Source organism: Python bivittatus, unplaced genomic scaffold (genome assembly GCF_059951505.1).
Source record: "Python bivittatus isolate LINGU-HERP-01145 unplaced genomic scaffold, Pbiv_v1 ctg000120_np1212, whole genome shotgun sequence".
NCBI classification, from domain to species: Eukaryota; Metazoa; Chordata; class Lepidosauria; order Squamata; family Pythonidae; genus Python; species Python bivittatus.
Window position 1 is genome coordinate 5,441,771 of NW_028277037.1, and position 19,819 is coordinate 5,461,589.

At 37.1% G+C, this 19,819-nt stretch overlaps 1 protein-coding gene across 4 annotated transcripts in view; it reads left to right on the forward strand.

The window, feature by feature from the left end:
* CACNA2D1 (calcium voltage-gated channel auxiliary subunit alpha2delta 1) overlaps positions 1-19,819 on the forward strand; it is a 408,632-nt gene that overhangs the window by 246,356 nt on the left and 142,457 nt on the right. For all 4 annotated transcript variants that reach the window (XR_015795109.1, XM_088134901.1, XM_088134900.1 and 1 more), the window contains one exon: positions 12,638-12,767. Coding sequence is in view for 3 of the 4 variants with exons in the window: in XM_088134901.1 (XP_087991027.1) it covers positions 12,638-12,767 (130 nt within the window). In the remaining variant the exon portion in view is untranslated. The remainder of the gene's footprint in view (positions 1-12,637; positions 12,768-19,819) is intronic.

A 19,819-nucleotide genomic window follows, 5' to 3' on the forward strand; every position in this document is an offset into this window, starting at 1 on the left:
AGGTACTCTGCTCTGTGTGTGTGTGTGTGTGTGAGAGAGAGAGAGAGAGAGAGAATGAATTCCAATAAGAAATGCCTGTACCACTCTAATTGCAACAAACATCAATACATCGCAGCCCTCCCACCTGCTCTTCCTCAATCCAATACTCCCTTGCATTTCTTTTATGCACAAAGAGAAAATCAAATTAAAACAGGCGCCGGACTTCTCTAGTAAGAGAGCTCTCAGTCTCAAGCACAGATAACCTACTGCTGCAGAGTGGCTGGACTCCACTTTTTAAAAAGAATAGCTTATTCTCCCTGCAGCAAAGTCTTAATAGAGTTTCTCAGTTTTTTGTAAAGGCCATGAATCCTGGGGTATATTCTTCACAGCCTTTCTTACATTTAAATAGCAACATGCTGCCGTATCGCTATTAAATTAGCATACCTGGAAAATGTGTATATATTTTCCATACCACTTTGCATTCAATAACCATTAAAAAAAAAACAATTCCAGAGGGCTGTGTCAGTCAACTATTGCAAAAACAGCAAACTCTTTTGGTTAATGACCACCATGTTGATTCAAGGTACTTTTAACTTTGTCAGCTGCTGTAAATGTAGCCCATTGACATTTATACCAGAATAAATGTCTTAAGTCCGCAAGACCCCTTCCCATTTTTAAAAATGCTTTGGTTAATCAGAAAACTGGCAGTTTTATTATCAGAGGTATGTCTGTTTGGGTTTTTTTAAAACTCCATCAATAGTTACAGCATACTATAATTTGAATTCTAAATGTATACATACAAAACTACGGATCTGTTCTTGAAAACTCTCCAATAAGCGAATAATCCATTATTTATTCTTTCCTTTCAAGTGGTAATTTTCAACTTCAGATACTTACCATACAGCTTTCAGGGCACTCACAGCCTGAACTTTCAGTAAAGAATTCCTAATCGGGTTCCATTACTGTTTTCTCTTGATAAACAAGATGGTGACAAAAAACACATCCATGTTCCTCTAATTTCTATCTCTGATTTTTTCGGGGTGGGGGAATCTCCTCCCCCTAATTCTGGAAGTTGTGGGTAGATTTGAAGCATAGCCATGGGTGGCTAGTTAACTTAAAGACATTTGTGACTTGTTTCCTCTTTTGGTTTAACATTTCATTTAACCTCACATCCAGCTGTTGTTGGTAGAGAATTTCCAACACCCCGTTTGCTCCTATTCATTAAGGCTAAACTGACACAAGTGATTTATCGGAGAAGAGAATTCCTTTCAAAAGGATCCCATTGTAGAAAGCTGCTATGACTGATGAGAAGCTACTGTTTGAACGGGAGTCAATTGCTTGCTAATAGTAAGAGTGACGGCCCTGTTTGTCTGTTCCTTAAACCATTTTGCTAGGCCTGTATTGGCTTGTCAAACATAGGTTAACAACCATGTCTTCCGGAAGCCAATCATTAAGACCCTTTCCCACTACTTAGTTTATTCAATGCCTTCCTACCCCTAAGGGAGAAAATTAAGCCATATTTAACATCTTTTGATGCTTACGAAGTATAGAAAGAAAGGTAACTCAACTTGAAAGAAATCTATTTATTTCAGGTTATTTATCCTTCCCTACTGAGATATTTTTAAACTTCACTCCTTTTCTGATCATCTCGGATTTAAAGTTTGCCTTATGTTTTTCTCTCTTCCGCTGCTGGAACTCCAAATTATTTTTCTGGAGAATCCTAATCAGGTCAGACCACAGAGAAAGAGAAGAGTTGCAGAAAATGTCCTTAGCTCTCACTTTTTATTGCTAACAATTATATGTTTCCAGAAGGTATACTTTAGTAGATGTCCAAACCAGGCAGCAACACTGTATATAATTAGAAGGTTCTGCTCACTCAGACTTTTATGTGAAGATATTAATGTGAGGATATGCATATCATAGGCCAGTATTCCCATCAACAATATGAGGATATTAATAGTAAGGTTTGCAATATTTAGATTATTAAAAGGTTTTGTTTATTTGAAGAATGCACCCCCTACCATGTTTTCACTTACATTTTCCTCAAAAGTCAAGGACTGAGTACTTGACACAGACTCACTTTTATTTATTTATTAGATTTATTTCCTGCCTTTCATTCAGGAGCCCAAGGTGCCACAGACAGTGCTCCCACCTCTTATCTTTCCCCACAACAACAGACCTCTGAGAGGAGAATGCCCCAAAGTTACCCAGATAGCTTTTGTGACTAAGGGTGGACTTGAATCAGCATCTCCCCACTCCTGGTCCAATATCTTAACCACTACACCACCCTGGCTTACATAAAAGTCAGCCCCACAAGGTAGACCAGACCATGAAATCAACTACACAGGAAGGTTAAAACTACTTTCATTGAGATTGGCTATAAGAACAGAATCTTGAAAGTCTGATTGTGCTGTATCTCCTCCTCCTCCTTATATCTGCCCGAGCTGCTTCTGAATAATATCTCACTGCTCTGGACTTAAATGTTTCAGACCCTTTTGTCTAGGTAAATGTTCTTGCTTATTTCCATCAAGGTCAGCCCTCTTTCTCTCTACAAACAAACATAGAAACACTGTGGTGTGAACCCTGGCTTGGTTGTCTCATGTTTGGATTTCTCTTGTTACATTGGCTGACTCACTGATGCTTTAGACTTTGTCTTTGGTTCATCTCATGTCTCCTTGTAACTTGGGTTAAAGGAAGATTTAGGTTGAGCAAACCCACCTTGCCTGAAGCAGGATGTTTTATTTTTATTTATTTATGCATGCATGCATGCATGCAATTTCTATAGCCACCCATCTGAATCCAAGTGACCCTTACCTTATATTTCTGAAGCCTATACTCTCTATTCTACCATCATCTGCGCTATCAAAGTTGTCACCAAGTGACACAGACAATCTTCCCACTGGTAGAAGGTATGATGGGAACAGGATGGTAAGCTATGATTTAGAAAAGAGACTATTCTTCTTTTGTTCTACCAGGGCAGGAAAAGATGGAAAGAGCTCATCTTTCCAATACCATCTTCACTGAAAGCATCACAGTGAAACACAACCTGACTTAAAAATAGTTTACCATACAGACAATTACTGTGTACTACAGCTTGCCATTTTCACTCAAGTTTTGATATGTATATAAATGAGAGTGATCTTCAAGGGAAGAACTCTTCTATTAAAATGATGCATCACTGGCTTCAGGGTGGAATGTGGATCTGAAGCCTGGCATGAACGCAGACCTCACTGGGAATACTTTGGGGAATGCTAATCCTAAAATGCCTTCAAGGGAGAATCTTTGTATTCTAATTTAGAAGACTCTTAAATCTTTTAGCACTTTTAGTCTCAAGATTTAAATTATTTATTTATTTACTCGGGCAGACCGAGAGCTCCAGGGCAAGTTGCAAAGTCATGGAACAATGGGGAGGGGGAAAGAAATAAAATATTTACATGGATTAGAATAATGGCATTAGAACCTGATACCCTTTATCTGTTGTCATCAGGATTTCAGTTCAGTGTCATTTAAGGTTTAACCTCTGCTCCATTGTACCTTGATACCATTTATAATTTCATTAGTCATAACCCATTTAGCAGCCCCTGATGAGAACTCAAACTTCACTGCCAACAAGAAGATTCTCTGGGTCGCCTGCTGCCAACTTTGATAAGTGCAGATGACGCTCGCTTTTCGGTGAATAGCATTATTAAGGCACCCAGACTAAATGGCCAACGTCAATCATTCACTTGGTAACAGTTTGTCTGCTGCTCTTCCAGCATGAAGGCATTAATTTGCGCCATCATTCAAAACACAGTCTGGGAAAATGCAATCTGAAGTTCCAGACATGAAATAGAAGGTTCATTGTAAACCTAGCTTATGTTGCTTGAATAATTTGCAAGACAGGATTGAAGTAGGATGTCAATATTTAGAAGAAGCTATACAAGTTCCAAGAATCTATTAATCAACTATACCACAATAGTTTAGTAAGAGCTTACATAAGGGATAGAACTCAAAAGAAAATTCAACTTTGCCATCATAGCAAAGTTAAAAAAAAAAAAATTTTTTTTTTGGACTCTTCTGTTTCCAGTCTGCTTCATTTTGATTGATTTTCATCCCCACATCATTTGTTTCCCAGCAATCTATAGCTTTAATAAATCTGCATACAATTCAGATAGATACAATAATTCCAAATGATAGATTTTAAACATTTCTCAGGCCCTGACTATTTATATTTTACCTACATTTATATTCTCCCCTCCCCATTAAAAAAATGACTCTTGGAGGTTTACAAGATCAAGAAAACAAATCCGAACTGATCCAAGGTGTCTGTAAGGAATGAGTGGTAGAGTGTGTGTCGGTGTGTGCGCAAAAACAGTTAGGATAATGGCTGCAACCATGCAATTGAAGCTCCACACCTTCTTCATGTGTGTTGCGACACCTCCTTGTACAACTGACTATTCTCATTTCACGTATTGTTAAGTTGCAAAATGTGGAGCGTTGTCTTACTGGCATGTGAAATAAGTACGTTTTTTTTGGTATTGGAATATAAATTCATTTTTTCCCCCAGGCCCTTGGCTGCTGTTTGTTTTCTTTCTCTGCTTACCAACCATGCTAATGTTGCTTTCCAGAATTAATTCAGTGATCAAACTATCATGCTTTAATTCATGGGTATAATTGATTTGGGGATACTTTTTGTACCATTCTTCCATTTAGTTATGACATTTCTTCTTTATATCTCCTTTGTCCAGTAGCTCTTTATCTTTTATTGTATCTATCTTTGCAAAACATTTCCCTTGATTTCTGCAGTTTTCTTAAATAAATCTCTCGCCTCTCCCATTTGATGGTTATCCTCAATTTGTGTCATTGCTTATTTAGATATAGCTGTTTGTTTCTCCTTCCTCTTCTCTAGAATTCTGTATTTAATATTTTCTTCTTCATTGCTTTTTTCCCCTCTCTCTTCAAATATTTCCAGTATGAGCAGCAGATACCCATTTGCTTTTTGCATTTCAGGGTATTTTAAAAGTTTTGTTTGTTTCATCTTTAAAGATGTCATGAGTTTCAGCCCAGAGTTGTTCTGTTTTCTAAATCTTAATTCATTCCATCTTTAATTGTATAGAATATTGTATAGAATATATTGTTGATCTGATATTCTTATTTTGTTTTCATAGTTTCAGTTCAATTTTGCAAGAATTTTTGCAAGAAGTACTTGGTCCTGGTTTTATTGAATGAATAAACCTTCTCCATCTTTATCCCCCTTCTAGCAGCTGTCCCCAGATAATCAGGCAGTTTTTATGTTGTGTTTCTGTTTGATGATAAGAGGTTTTTTAATACAATACAAATACTCAATGTTGCAAAGTTTTGTTAGCAGGGGATCCATAGTAGGATTTAAGATGGATTGCTCTATATGCATATTTCTGTTTATCTGTTTTGATTCTCTTTTTTCCTTTTTTTAATCTCTCTTTTATTTGCTGGCTAAAGGCCATAATAAAATTGATCTGATTTCCATCTTTACTTGTAGAGTAGATGATGTTGGTGTTGCTGTCTGGTGATCTCTCTGCATAGTCATCTTTTAAGTTTTTGAAAAAAGCATTTGTAGTAAACATTGACTTTTCTTAGTAGAACTCTATTAGTTTACTTCTGTTTTGTTTTGTACACTATGGCCACATTTTCTGGTCATTTTAGATTTTACTTCTAGCTTTAGTATCCTGTCTCCTACAATTAGTATGACATCTCTTTTGTCATATTAGGTACTACAAGTCACCACAGCAGTAAATTCCATGGAATACGATGGCCCTTAATTCCAGGTAATTTGGATCAGATCACAATATGAATTCTTATTATAGACCACCTAGAGACTTGGTTGGGCGGCTACAATATGTTTAATAAATAATCCTCCTTTTGAGATCTACAGGTGTTTTTTTCTTGTTTTCTTCTCTTTAGTGTTTGGCTGCAATTTTGGGTAGGTGGCTGCTGTACGTCATTAAGTGCCTTTTTGTGTAAATAAACCTGCAGACAAGACATCAGTAGGCTCTCCAGCTGATACATTAGTCTTGGGTTGTCTTCTTCTTCTTCTTCTTCTTCTTCTTCTTCTTCTTCTTCTTCTTCTTCTTCTTCTTCTTCTTCTTCTTCTTCTTCTTCCTCCTCCTCCTCCTCCTCCTCCTCCTCCTCCTCCTCCTCCTCCTCCTCCTCCTCCTCCTCCTCCTCCTCCTCCTCCTCCTCCTCCTCCTCCTCCTCCTCCTCCTCCTCCTCCTTCTTCTTCTTCTTCTTCATCTTCTTCTTCTTCTTCTTCTTCTTCTTCTTCTTCTTCTTCTTCTTCTTCTTCTTCTTCTTCTTCTTCTTCTTCTTCTTCTTCTTCTTCTTCTTCTTCTTCTTCTTCTTCTTCCAGCAAAAGCTTATCCTTATTTCAGATGCCTTCCTTACAGTCTAATCTTTCAATTCTCTGATTTCATCCAGCATGATAGACCTGCATTTCACACATCAAACACATTTTTTTTAAAAAATAGTAACTTTTAAAAACCCTGGGTGGAATCAGTTGTTTTTTTTTTTCAGGTACATGGCAATATGCATTTCATACTAGAGTTTGCTTCAGTGTATTTTTGACTTTTCAGACATTTCGGATTGCTGCAAAGTTTTCTTGCTGATCCAACCTTGAAGATCAGAAGCTGGAGAATTATTTTTCTGCTTGGCTGAAGGTTCCGCCTTAGCTTTTTATTAGAACTGGCATCTGGCATAGGATTTCCCCCTCCCCTGCTTTTGGCATCTTATATTTCTGATGATGTGATTCCCCCCCCCCATCTAATATATTTGGAGTGGGCTCAGTATTCCCTAGCCTAGACACCCCCTTCAACGCACACGAACCTCCTTATGTCCATGTTCCACTCAAAGACATGATCCCACTCTTGTGCCTCTCAGTCTAGCTTCCGATATGTCGTTAGAGCTGCCTCATATTTTCCTTCCTCTTCCCTAACCCAACCCTCTACTTTCTTTGTTCACCAACTCAGTTAGCTGGCCAGAGGGAGGAAAGAGAGGAATGAACAGAAGGCAAATGCTCAGTATTTGTAATTAATGCAATTAACAGAGGGAGGTGGGGCAGTGTTGCTGGCCCAAAAGTCTCTTCCGTTCAGGAAGACACAGGACAAGAAGCTGGTGGGTTAGTTTGGAAAGCGAAGAAAATTCTGGTCTCTAGGTTAGTTCTAAGATCTTGATTAATGCCAGATTTTTTCACAGAATTTGTGCTTTCTGTATTTGACTTCTCTAATATTCCAAAGGAGAAATAACTAGGTGTATCTTGACTTTTTTGACCCCCCTTCCCCAGAGGTGCTCCTGAATTGGTTCAACAATTAATAGCTATCTGCGCCTCACTTTGGGGCCAGTTAGTCATATTTATTTCAGAGTAGTGTGAGATAGATTTTGGTGAGTGTCAGTGGACGGTAAGGAAAGAATTCAATAAACAAAGGCCAAGTTTTAATAGATGAAAAATTAATCTTCAGGCTCTGTCTCCTGTGAGATTTTCCTATGCCATTATTGATCGCACTTCAGCTCCTACCTCAGGAGAAAAATTGGTTTGAGTTAGGCTTTAATTGTATTCAGGGTTTAGCTGGATTTCTTTGCTTCACAATAGAATAGCGGTTTTTTTGTCAGGCGGTTTGGTTCTTTTAAAAAATGGAAAAATAGATGGGGATGTAGGAAAAAAAATAACGAATGATTTAGATTGTTGATTTTAAAATATTGTCAATGATGTAGGTTTATTAATGTCTTTAAAAGATTTTTCCAGTTTTTCTAGAGATGTCATTATGCTTGAATATTTGATCATAGTATTTTTTCCTAGTAGCTGGTAAATATAAAAATCAATTTCATTTAGGAAAATTTTTCTTTACTATTTGACTTTTCCTTAGTCCTTTTAATGTTTTTATTATACAGTAATATAATAAACATTAGTAGACAGCTGTCATTTAAAAAAACCTGACTCCATTCTTTCTCCATCTATTCACAGAAATGTACCATCGATTATCTTAGAAGTTCCTTAATATGGGCACATGGATAAAAAGAGACTGGGGTGGGAGGTGGGAACTGTAGGAACTCTTACGAGAAGCAGTGGATTTTTTTTCAGTTCTGGTGTTCCAGGGTAAAAGTGAGAAGTTCCCATTTTCAGATGAGCGAACATCAGTTTCTCATAACTATAGCTGAAAAGTACAAAGTTCACTTGGGTACGCATAAGATCATCATGCTGATTTTGTAGCATCACAGAAAACTGTATGAAGTTGTTCAGCCCTCTGAAATAGTAAGTAAGTAAGTTTATTGTTGTAACCACAGGTCAGAACATATAGCCTACCATAAAATAAAATAAAATAACAGTTGAATAGTAAGATTGTAAAATGAAGTAATGAGAAGAGTATTAGACGTAAGAAGCTTAAAAAAGATAAATCCAGAGCCACAACTAAGAATTTAAGCATTTCTTTCTAAGTTTAAAGGACAGCAAAGCAAAGTAGCAAGCTGGTTGCTAACAGCTGGAAACACGTCTGCAAGAAGATAGTTCAATTGTTCGAGGTTCGAGCCCTTGAGTTCACCTATTGTCAATATTTTGGCCCTAATCTCATTGGAAATGGGGCAGCAGAGGACATAATGAATAATCTCCTCCACTTGAACAACTACAAGGATAGAGACATAATTTGACAGGACACTTACAAAATCTCCTTCGAGATATGCAGAAGGCATGATCTGCAGGCAGAGGGGTGTTAAAGCCCTTCTCACTTACCAGTGAGGCACTGGTAATATTAACCAGGTACTGGAAGAAGCTTCTATGTTTTTTATAGTGATGGTACCAAGATGAAAATTTGGATGATTGTACTGGCATCTTTATTGGCATCCCTTTCAAAAAGTCTATCTCTAATATTTTCTCTGTTCCAAGAGCTAACTTATTCCAAAGGTGGTAGGGAATATATCTGTAGGATGGGTAACAAAAATTTGGTCTATTGATTCTCAACTGTGTAATGGAGAAATGGAGTTTGGCAAGATGGGAATCTTATAGTGCATCAACAATGCCAGATGTAGCCCTTCCTCCATCCTTAGGTAAGCAGTGGGGATGGCCTGGGAGAGGTCCAAGATCTCCCTTATGAAGTTGTTTTGGACTGCTTCCAATTGGGCAATAACCTTCTCGTTCCACCCCCAGATCTCAAATCTTCACCTTGCCCTGGAATATTTTAAAGGTTACCATCTGCATTCCTTTAGAAGAGAAAAACATCAGAATAGCACCCACCAAAATGCTTCTCACACTTACCATTCACTTCAGTGGAACACTGCAGATCCTTCTGATCTTTTGCATTCTGCTATTCACTCTCAGTGCAAACTGAAAATAATATATACTTTATCTGGTGGTGCTCCATCTGTTTGTTCTCTACTGTAATCAATGTGAATGGTAGCCTGATTTGGATTGAGACCACCTTATATGGGGAAGAGAAAAAAAATCTTAATTTTCCCCTTATCTCTTCGTTCATGTTATCCCTTATGTCTCTTCGTGTTTGCTTTCGTAGCTTCAGTTGGATAAAAAAAAAAATATGTGGGTTGTAAGTGTGAGTTTTTTAAAATGAGAGAGCTGGGGGGAAAGCAGAGCTGATCTGGATTCGCCATGGTGTGTTTAAAATGTAGTAAAGCTGGAGGTGGTGCAAGCTGAAGTTTGCACCATTCATAATACTTTTAAGCTGTAGCCCTATTTAAGAATTCATCTGGGCATATGGAACAGTTACAGTGGAACTGTTCTTGTTCACTTGAATGTTAGCCATCACAGTTTAGAACACTGATTTATTTAAGTTCCCAGACACTCTAGGGAGCGGTCCTCGATGTACAATTCTCATGGTTCTTCTTCAGACCTCCCATCTCAATGGAAGGAGGGTGGAAAAAGAAGGGCTGTGATTGAATGGTTTTGTTATCCCCTCACTTTGAGTTCTTCATGGGGTCCAGCAAAAAAACTACCATGATTAGATAGTACCTTTACTTTTAGGTGAAGTTCTATTAGAGGGGAGTTCAACTGATAGTTTTCCCTGATTGTTTTTACATACACAGTGGAAACTTAGTGCTGCTTTTAATAGAAATGAATGTTTGGATATTTATCAAAAGAATACCTGCATGGCCCCTAACTCATTTCAACAAATCATTGTTGGTCCCTCGTTTAAAGAATTAAAATAGCTGGTTATCATAGAATGCTAGTGGCAATTCAATTAATTTCAGAGATGGAGTGAAGCATCAGCTGAGTCAGACAGCAACTTTAAGGTTATTTTTAAAATTTTATCATTTCAGTTGCTGACCCAAATAAAGTGCCGCACATTTTTTCCCATGCTGCAGATCGGATTCTGCAGTTTAGACTCTGCTCCAGCCCTTGGACAAACAAATTCACTTGAGAAGGACAGCTGGAAGACAAAGAATGAAAGTTAAACCCTTTTATAACCCTATATGAGGAGCTCATATGTAGACAAAAGATACAGTACCAACATTGCAGTAAACAACAGGCTCAACCACTAAGCCATCTTTAAGCTAGTTGACCTAATTCAGAGTCCTTGGACTAATAAACATGTTTCAATGAAAACATGATCAATGTCTGCAGATTTATCCAAAGTTTGCAGTGCAGATGCTAGTTCAAAGATTGTGTACAAAATATATGTCCGAGGAGAAATAATGCAGATCAATGAATATTTTTGTGCATTTAAAAAAAAATGCTGGCTAAAATGGAAATTGGATGGAATTGATTTATGTTTAAATCTGTGAAAAGTTGACATGGACTGAGTAGTGATTGCTCCATCCACTGAGAGTTTATTGTGATATCTGAAATTAACCTTCCTGCAATTGATAAATCTTCTCACATTGCCTAGGAATGAAAATACTAGAGTGAACTAAACCACCCATGCCAGTTGGGTGGTGGAATATAATTTTGAAATGCTCCTTTCTTTGCAAATCAATAAATCCTTTATCTGAATAGAAGATCTATAGCCTAAGAAGAATGGGTCTAAGGTATTCAGTCTTAAGTTGCAAAAAGGTTGTTTTAATTGATTGATTGATTGATCATTTTTTATTTTAAGTGCATTAACTCTGCTAGAAGATCCTAATCCTCTTCACTCACTTCAAAAATATTTTTTTATTTGAATCAGAATCATTCTGCATTTTTCCTGCTGCTTTTAATTGTAATCATTCCTTGCTCTCTTTGACTCTGTTCTTTGCAACTATCCTTTTCTCTCTCTATATATTACATTATATCTTTCTCTGATCCACATTTTTGTAGCAATCATTCTCTTAAATGCATTTCTTTCTCACCCACAGCCTTTTTTGATTCTTCATTTCACCAAGCATCATTTTTCAAACTTCCCATTAGTGTAACTCTATGTACTTCTGTGACACTCTGTAACATAATTATTTTTTCCCTGTATACTTCACTAATTCTGCCACCCTTTCATTATAAACAATCACATTAATCATATTTTTAGATTTACATTCATTCGTCATGTGAATATCCCTGGTCACCATTCTCATTCAGTGTTGGGTCTCCAAATGAATCAATACGATTTTTGAATTCTTTCCTCTCATACCTATTCACTCATTCATTTTTCTGTTGAATTATATTTGTCCAGAATGTTGCATATTCGACCCCCCCAACTCATCTCTGCTTCTTTCATTAATACATTCACAACAGCATAACATGCAACTAACATATGAATTCCTGTTTTTGCACATGTTCACAACAACCTGTGGGATACCAATTCATATTTTCAGACATGCATTTTAGTTCTTTCATTCATAACTAAACCTACACCTTCATTTTCCGGAATGCATTCCTCAAATCTGCTTCACAAGATTAGACTATCTTCATTTAGATCTATTACCTCCTCCCCTTTTCTCTTAGTTTCCCAAGATAGACAATGTATCATTGTCTTCCTTTCATTTGTTAATTCATGCTTTTTATTATTTGTTCATGATACATTGCAAATCACGAGCATGAGTATGCCGTAATTTTCTCCTGCCACTCATCATAATTTGGTCAATGATGATTGTTTCACATAATTGTATTAGTAATCTAGAGAAGGTGGAGACCAGATTACAGACTTAGTTGTCCTCATGCCCCATGCAGCATTTCCTGCTAACAATACGTACGGTATTGGTCAGTGCTGGGACATTTGGACCACTATGCTATAAGCACAAGGTCTTTTGCTACCTCTTCCATGTCCATGTTCTATGCAAGCTCGGATTTCTAATTTTGAGGCTATCTTCCAAGTTCACATATGGTTGTCTGCATCCCACTAAATAAGGGGTACATGCTAGGAACTGACATACAGTCAGGAGGTATTAAAATGTCCAATTCTTAATATACAAGCTACAGAGTTTGTAGGGCAGAACGCTTTATTGGGACTACAGAAAATTAGAATGAACTGTTTCTTTCCAGCTTCAACTGAAACAATAACAACATCTTATTCAGTGGAAATTGGCATATGAAACACAGAATTGGGCTCAAATCTTTTTCCTTAAGGAACCCACCTATAGATGTAGAATACATCATATTCTACATCTATAGCATGAAGTAATCAAGTTCTATGTATTGAGACCTGGCCTGTCCCCAAATAGCAGGTATAAATTATATTTACACATTATGTATGATATTTTAATATTTTGCTTCCTTTTTTCCCCCCTTCTTGAAAAGTCTGGAAGAAGTGAGAACGAAACTGGTAGCCAGAGAATCAGACCTGTGTTTGAAGAGGATCCTCTGTTTGGTCGCCAAACTTCATACCAACATGCCGCTGTCCATATACCAACTGATATATATGATGGCTGTAAGTATGGAGGATGCAATTTTCTTCAGTATCCCATTCCTGAAGGATGTAGCTTTGTCTTTCTTTGTAATAATGCATGGATTTTTTTAAAAAAATGTCTCCTTTCTGACACACACATGCACAAACATTTCATCTGGGCAGACAAACATTGATCAGGTAAGAACACAACAGACTGCATGGAACAGATCAATTTTCTGTGTTGACTAACATTATTTGGGGGATGATGTCATTATGTAAATGGCACACATTATCTTTCTGTTTTATTCCTTTTTGTTTTTTTCTTTTTTATTATTGTAAAATAAAAGAAAAAAGGAATAACAACAGCAACAAGAACAACCACACTGCTTGCTGATGCCATCATTTGCATCTTTTTGGAATGACACCATGGCAGAAAGGATGCAAATCTCCTTGAGTGACTTACTTTATGACTCAGTGGACACTGGTTCATAATGTACACCCCTCCCAGCCCTATTTAAACAACAATTCACTATGCAGTTAATAGGATTGTATATAGAAGCTTACAGACTTTCCCTTTGTAATTCAGTGTAGCACAGCTTTATGAATTTCACTGATCAAAACAAGGCATTTGTAACTTCTAAGCTACCTTTTTGTACAAGTCTACTCAGAAACAAATGCCACTGAGCTCAGTGATGCATCCCTGATGCTTCCTGAGGTTGCTGTATAAGTTCACTCCAAGAATCAAACATATGCTGACCCCACCCCGAAAGACTTTTTGTCCCCCCGTGCTAGATGATTTCGCAGTAGCCTTTGCTTTGTAGGTTTAAAAGCCAAGAGGAGGGTGTAATGTTGGCTGAAGAAAGGGTTGAAAACAAAGCCAGACTGGACATCCTATGGTCATCTGGCTAACTTCCATAGCCTCCTATGAAAAATCAGTTTATTCCTCTCCAGCTCCCTACTAGGAAATAGAGGGTAGTGGAAATGACAGAAAGAGATTAAAAAATAGGTTCATAGTATCATCCATTTTTGGCCAGTGCAGAAGCTCCACCAAGTTACACAGTATGGAATGCTGTCCATAGCAGGAAAAAAGAAAAAAAAAATCTATTTCTGCCCTAAGAAAGGGGAGAAAAAGATTAAAGTGGCTTCAGCATATGAAAGAGCAGTCTTCTCCATGGATGCGCTGATGGAGTCATGTAATCATAGATTTGGCATCCTCAGGTAGCTGAATCCTCAGGAATGACTAAGGTGTCGTTAGCCCAATTACCAGGATATCGTTCTGAAGGCAATTAAAAGGATAGGAGTGACAGGACCTAGGAGGATAGGGAACAAGAGCCCTATTAGCCTGTGGCTACAAAATATACACAGAATATGGGAGCACCTTCGAAACTAACCAACATAAAACTTAGGTCCCAATAAAGTTGGTTAGTCTCAAAGGTGCTCTCAGTCTCTGTGTCTATTTAGGAAGTAGGAACTGTCCCAGATTAGTAGATCCATTTATAATATTTGTTAATTCTCTCTCTCTCTCTCTCTCTCTCTCTCTCTCTCTCAAATTTCAAGACAGCTTAACTCCTTGATTAAAACAGATTAAAAAGCAAGCAAACAAACAAACAAAACCCACTGTATGTGTGTGTGTATGTGTGTATATATATATATATATATATATATATATATATATATATATATATATAAAGAGATCCTGACTAACCACCAAGCATAACTAAAGAGGGCTGCACAATTACCTTATCCCAGGGTCTGGAAGAATTACCAAGCTTTTAATAGTTTCCTGTATGTCATAAGGTAGTTGTGCAAATCTCTAGGGGGATATCATTCCAGAGGGCAGGCACGACAACAGAGTAAGTGCGCTTCCTTGATCCTGTAAGATGGCCCTGTTTAATCAACAGGACTTGGAGCACAAGTTCTGCTTGACTGTACCAGCAGGCAGAAACAATTGGAGATTAGCGAGGCCCTATGTTGTGTGGGACTTTAAAGGTGATAATCAGCACCTTGAATTGTACCAAGAAGCTAATTGGTAACCAGTGCAGCTTACGGAGCAGTGAAGTCATGTGAGCGTAATGCCACGCTGCCCACGCTGCTGCATTCTGGACCAGTTGTAACTTCCAGATGGTCTTCAAATGTAGACCTGTGTACAGCACCTTGACCCAATCATGAGATGACCAGGACATGAGGGACTGTCCTAAAGGGATTCATTATTAATCAGAGATTCTCTCTTTGGATGACTATTATACTTATCCTGGAATGTGGAGAATAGAGTTAAGAAAAAAATATTTTTGTTTATCAGAAAATACATATGAAGCTATGCAGGAATGTCAGGGTTTCTGAGATAAATTGCTCCACAATGGAATGCACTGGGCAGCAATTCCATAGTTCCCTCCTTGAACTTTCTATAGAAAATAAAACGGCAGTGAAAAACCCATGGAGTTTTAAATGGAAGGTATTATCTGGGTCAAGATACAGTACAAGTGCATTCCAGGATAACACAATGATTGACTGTCATTCTTAATTATTCTGCATTTCCTAACCAATTATTGTCTGCATATGCATGGTTTTTAATTATTTATTTTAAAGCCAAACCACACTTGATCATTGGTTAAGATTCAGTAGATTCAGCTTCAGCCAAGGGGGCAGGGAGGGGGACAGACCATGAAGTATCTCAAAACACACTGTTCCAAGAGACCATCATTCTTACTGGAGGGTGCTAGAGACACCCTTGAGTCAAGCTGAGCTCCTGGTGACCACATCGACACATCCAAGGATTTCTCTTTGCACCAGTATAGAAATTGTTGGTCCTTGTCCCCTTTCAAGATATTTTTAGATTTCCCAGTCTGGCCAAAAGCCATGGGATTCCTTGGTGACTAACGTTGCTTACTTCTCAACTCAGAGAATTGCAAGATGCTGCTATCCTGCTGAGATCCCCATTTTTATAGTATAGATTCAGTCTTGTTGGTAAAGTTTGACATATATTGCAATGAATACTTTTCAGCCTGGTACAGATAATTGTACTGAATAGAGAATTACCATGATCTCGTTCATTGTTTAAAAAAAAAAAAATATTGGTATCTTGAGCCATTGATACTTTTTGAAAGAGATAGTGGAAGACTACCACATCTGTAAGTCTGCTGCAAGAAGAATGGGGTTTACACACAGGGCTCCCTCTTTCAACTTGAAATCTTCAATTAGTTTTCAGATTCAGACTTCTCTAATGTGCACTTTCTGAAAGCACGTGGATCAAAGTGCTTTCATCAATATTCCTATTTTTCCACAGTAGGTCATGCACCTCAGTAATGAAAACAATGATCAGGAGAAAGTGAATCATTAGGGAAAAGGGCAGGCAAAATTCACCAAGTTTGGGGAAAAATGCATATTTGATTGCAAATATGTGTCTGTTAGAAATATGTGAACATAAATGTATGTCTTAAGAAAAAAATATGCACAAAAATGAGCATGAACATTTGTAGACTTCGTACAAAAATACAGATTAAGGCAGACCTGGAAAAGAATTAACTTAAAGTTTGGGAGTTAAGAAGCTGAGTGAAATTGAGAGTTCATCTATTTTAATTGTAGCTACATTTCTCATTCACACGTTTTTAGATCTGCTTTTTCAATAAGACTAGATCTATACAGCCCACAGTATATGCAAAGATTTCTTACTTGGGAGTTATGAGTGTGTAGAAGAGGCTCATGTGTGTTGGTAGGCTCCATTAAGATGGTGTGTTCATGCTGGAGAAATATACAGTATAACACTGGATAGAAGAATTCTTCTATTCTCCCAGTCTTCAATGATTTCATACTTTTTCAGGTAGGCAAGGCTGCCAAAGGTGGAAGATAGAAATTATGTAAATAAATAAATGGTGTGGTATCCAATTTATGGCAGTAGAGACAGTGGCCATTGAAACCTTCAATGGAACATAGAATACTCAATATTCAAGTATTGGATGAAACCCATAAGGAATAAATGTGATGCTCTTTCAGGCTTACAACTAACATTTTGGAAATGTCCTTTAACTCTGCCATCTCCCTGCTCCATCGAAATCTTAGTGAATTGTAGACCCTAAGTTGACTTGTGTTTATTTAAAGGTTTCCCTGATTGTGTGTGTCTGTATCTCTAAGTGTTACCCAAGTAGAAACATTAATGTCAAAAGCAGTGAGTGGAGGAAAAGTTGAGTGTAATTTCTCTGGCAGCACATCAAATCTGGAGGATTATTCTGTGATTCTGACTTTATTAATTTAAAGGTACACTGTAATTGCTGGATTAGAGTGGAAATCACTGATATTTTAGGTATTCAACTAGTTCTTATGAGAACTTTGATCATTTCTGAATGGCTAATTTATATTCTGGAGGGGGGAGGAAAGAGAGATGATTCATAGTTAAAATCTCACTTGGAATATTTTAATTTAATCCTGACTTTTCAGGTTGACATATACTTTCATTAAGCACATAATGCAAAAATAATAAGTTAGTGGGGAAACCTTTCAACATGAATATTCAATATAATTTTACCAGATGGACAAATGGATTAACTTGCACTTCTAGATACAGTTTGAATAGGAAAGAAGTTGTGGTGGGAGGGAGATCATATTTTGAACATGAAAGATGGCAGGCTTATAAATCATGTATTAGATTTGAAATATATTGTTCAGGAAGCCATTTTACAAGCGCGAACAGGCAGTTTCTGGAATTTTGGGAATGGTGACTAGAAGATTGGTCTGCTCTTCTGCTTGTGTGTTTAGAACCAAATGTTCATACCTGTGAACATAAGTGGTCAATGGAGAAAAATGTAAGCGATAATTGCTGTATTTTTCTTCTTGAAAGAAATGCTGGTCCCTTTCTGATAAAATATTTAACAGGCATAAGAAACAGTATATAAGGCTGTAATTGTTGACACTTTTACCTTAGAGTAAGTTCTCATTGGATATAAACAAACTTTGTTTTGAAAAGACATGGCTACCTTTGCACAATTCAGTTAACATCTGTACTTAGAATGTTCTAACTCCTACGTTCTTTCCTAGGAATGGTTGAACAAAAGTAAAACAAAATATTTCAGAGTTTCAGCTTCAAGCCCGATAGGAAAGGTTGTTCAAAGTAAACCTTGTTGATAATAATATGTCAGTGTTTTTAAAAAATACATTTGAGGTGGTTTGAAGAACTACAAGGATACTAAGCCAAATAATAGAATAGTTGTCTAGTTTATGATAAATTGCTTTTAAAAAGTGACAAAACATTTTCTAAAAGTTCTAAATGGAAATATTTTGTATTGCACATAGATGATATAAAAACATATTTTAAAAAGCCTATTGTTTTTTCTTCTTCTTAGTTGAATCAGAGTGTTTATTTGATACCTTACCATGATTAGGTTGTCAAAGTAAATGTCTTCTTTGAAAATGCTTAGTAAAACAGATATTAAAAGCAGTCACAGCTTCAGATCTGTATTTATGTATTCTGTTTTACAATATGCACATTCTACCCTATGTAAGAAACTGGACTGGAGGTGCCCGCAGAGTATGCTCAAAAAGATCAAGATGGCAGCCATAGCAGTGCAATTGAATTTTTTAAGGTGCAATGCATTTTTTTTAAACCATAGCCTGTGGACTTGGGTGAGACACAGCCACTGTTAGTGTAGGCTGAACCAGGAGCAGGTTAAACCCACATTTCATAATATTCTTGATCTAAGTTGCCCTGTAGTTTAAAGTCAAAATATTCAAAATATTGGTAAAAACTTGGTAGAGAGCCAGTTTGGTCTACTGATGAAGTCTCCAGGCTAGAAACCAGGAGACTGTGAGCTCTAGTCCTGCCTTAGGCATGAAAGTCGGCTGGGTGACTTTGGACTAGTCCCTCTCTCTCAGCCCCCGATGTCAGGCTCAGGCAAGAAGTTGGTCAGTCAATTCCTGTCGCAATCAACAGATCAACATTTGGTTGATCCAAAAAGAGCAGACCCTACACCTGTGAGAAAAACACTAGGAAGAAAAAAATGGTAGAAACTTGATGCTTTCTGTTGTGACATACTGCAAGATCTTGAATGTTCAACATTCCAGGTTAACAAATGACAGGCTGGAATGGGAATTTTAGGATTTTAGAGGTATTTAGAGGAAGGTATATTCTCTTAATTTAAGTTAAGGAAAGGTAATTAGTTACCTAATATTTTCTTAATTTGGTTTTGTGTTGAGGTTAGACACTTTTGATTGGCTTATTTTTTTTTAATTGGTCCTAACCATTTTTACCTGTGTTTAAACCAGCCCCATCTACTTCCTAAGGTTTGCTTCTGGACTGAATGTATTTACTATTTATGTTGCTGAAGCGTGCAAATTACATTACTTGATAGACTTCCTTTCTCATCTTTGGAAGGAAAGCAAATTTCAAACATTTTTTTCTTTAGATTAACCTCAGTTTAGTGTAACATCTGAACCCTAAACTATGGTTAATCTAAAACAGAAGTCAATGAAATGTTCTTCTGTATAGTTTTGCCAAACACATTATATAAATTAAATCATTAACATGTTATAGTTAAATTCAATCACTGTTGACATTAGGAAGCAGGCAAGAAATGTTTTAACCCTTGTCTTTTCCTCTCCTATTTATAGCAGATTTTATTTGACCTGAGCAACAATTCTGATAAATTAAAGATGTGCTAGAAGTTTTTGCTTAATTAGATTGAGTTGGGGATTGGTAGAAACTCCTATTAATGTTATGAATGCTCTTTAAAAACCATGTTGCTTGTACCAAACATAATTAGTGTCTAATTTCCCATGAGTAGCTGCTGTGCAATTGAGAACTGTCACATCTGCGCAATCTGCATTTGTCACTCCTGTGTTAAAACCGGAATGAATGTGTATGGCTATCTGCTATGATGCATCTTCCCTCCTGTTTTAAAGGATATTGTCCACTAGTTAATCACTTGGGGCATTCTGTTGGCAGTTGAACAATAGATTATAAAGGATTGCAGACTGGGACAGTGTTCTGAATAAAACAAGATCCCCTTATGTATGTTAAATGTGTGCAGTAGCTTTGACTAATAGCATTAAGACGATATTTTAAAATCATCGTATTTTTCCTCCCACCCCTCACATCATTACTTTGT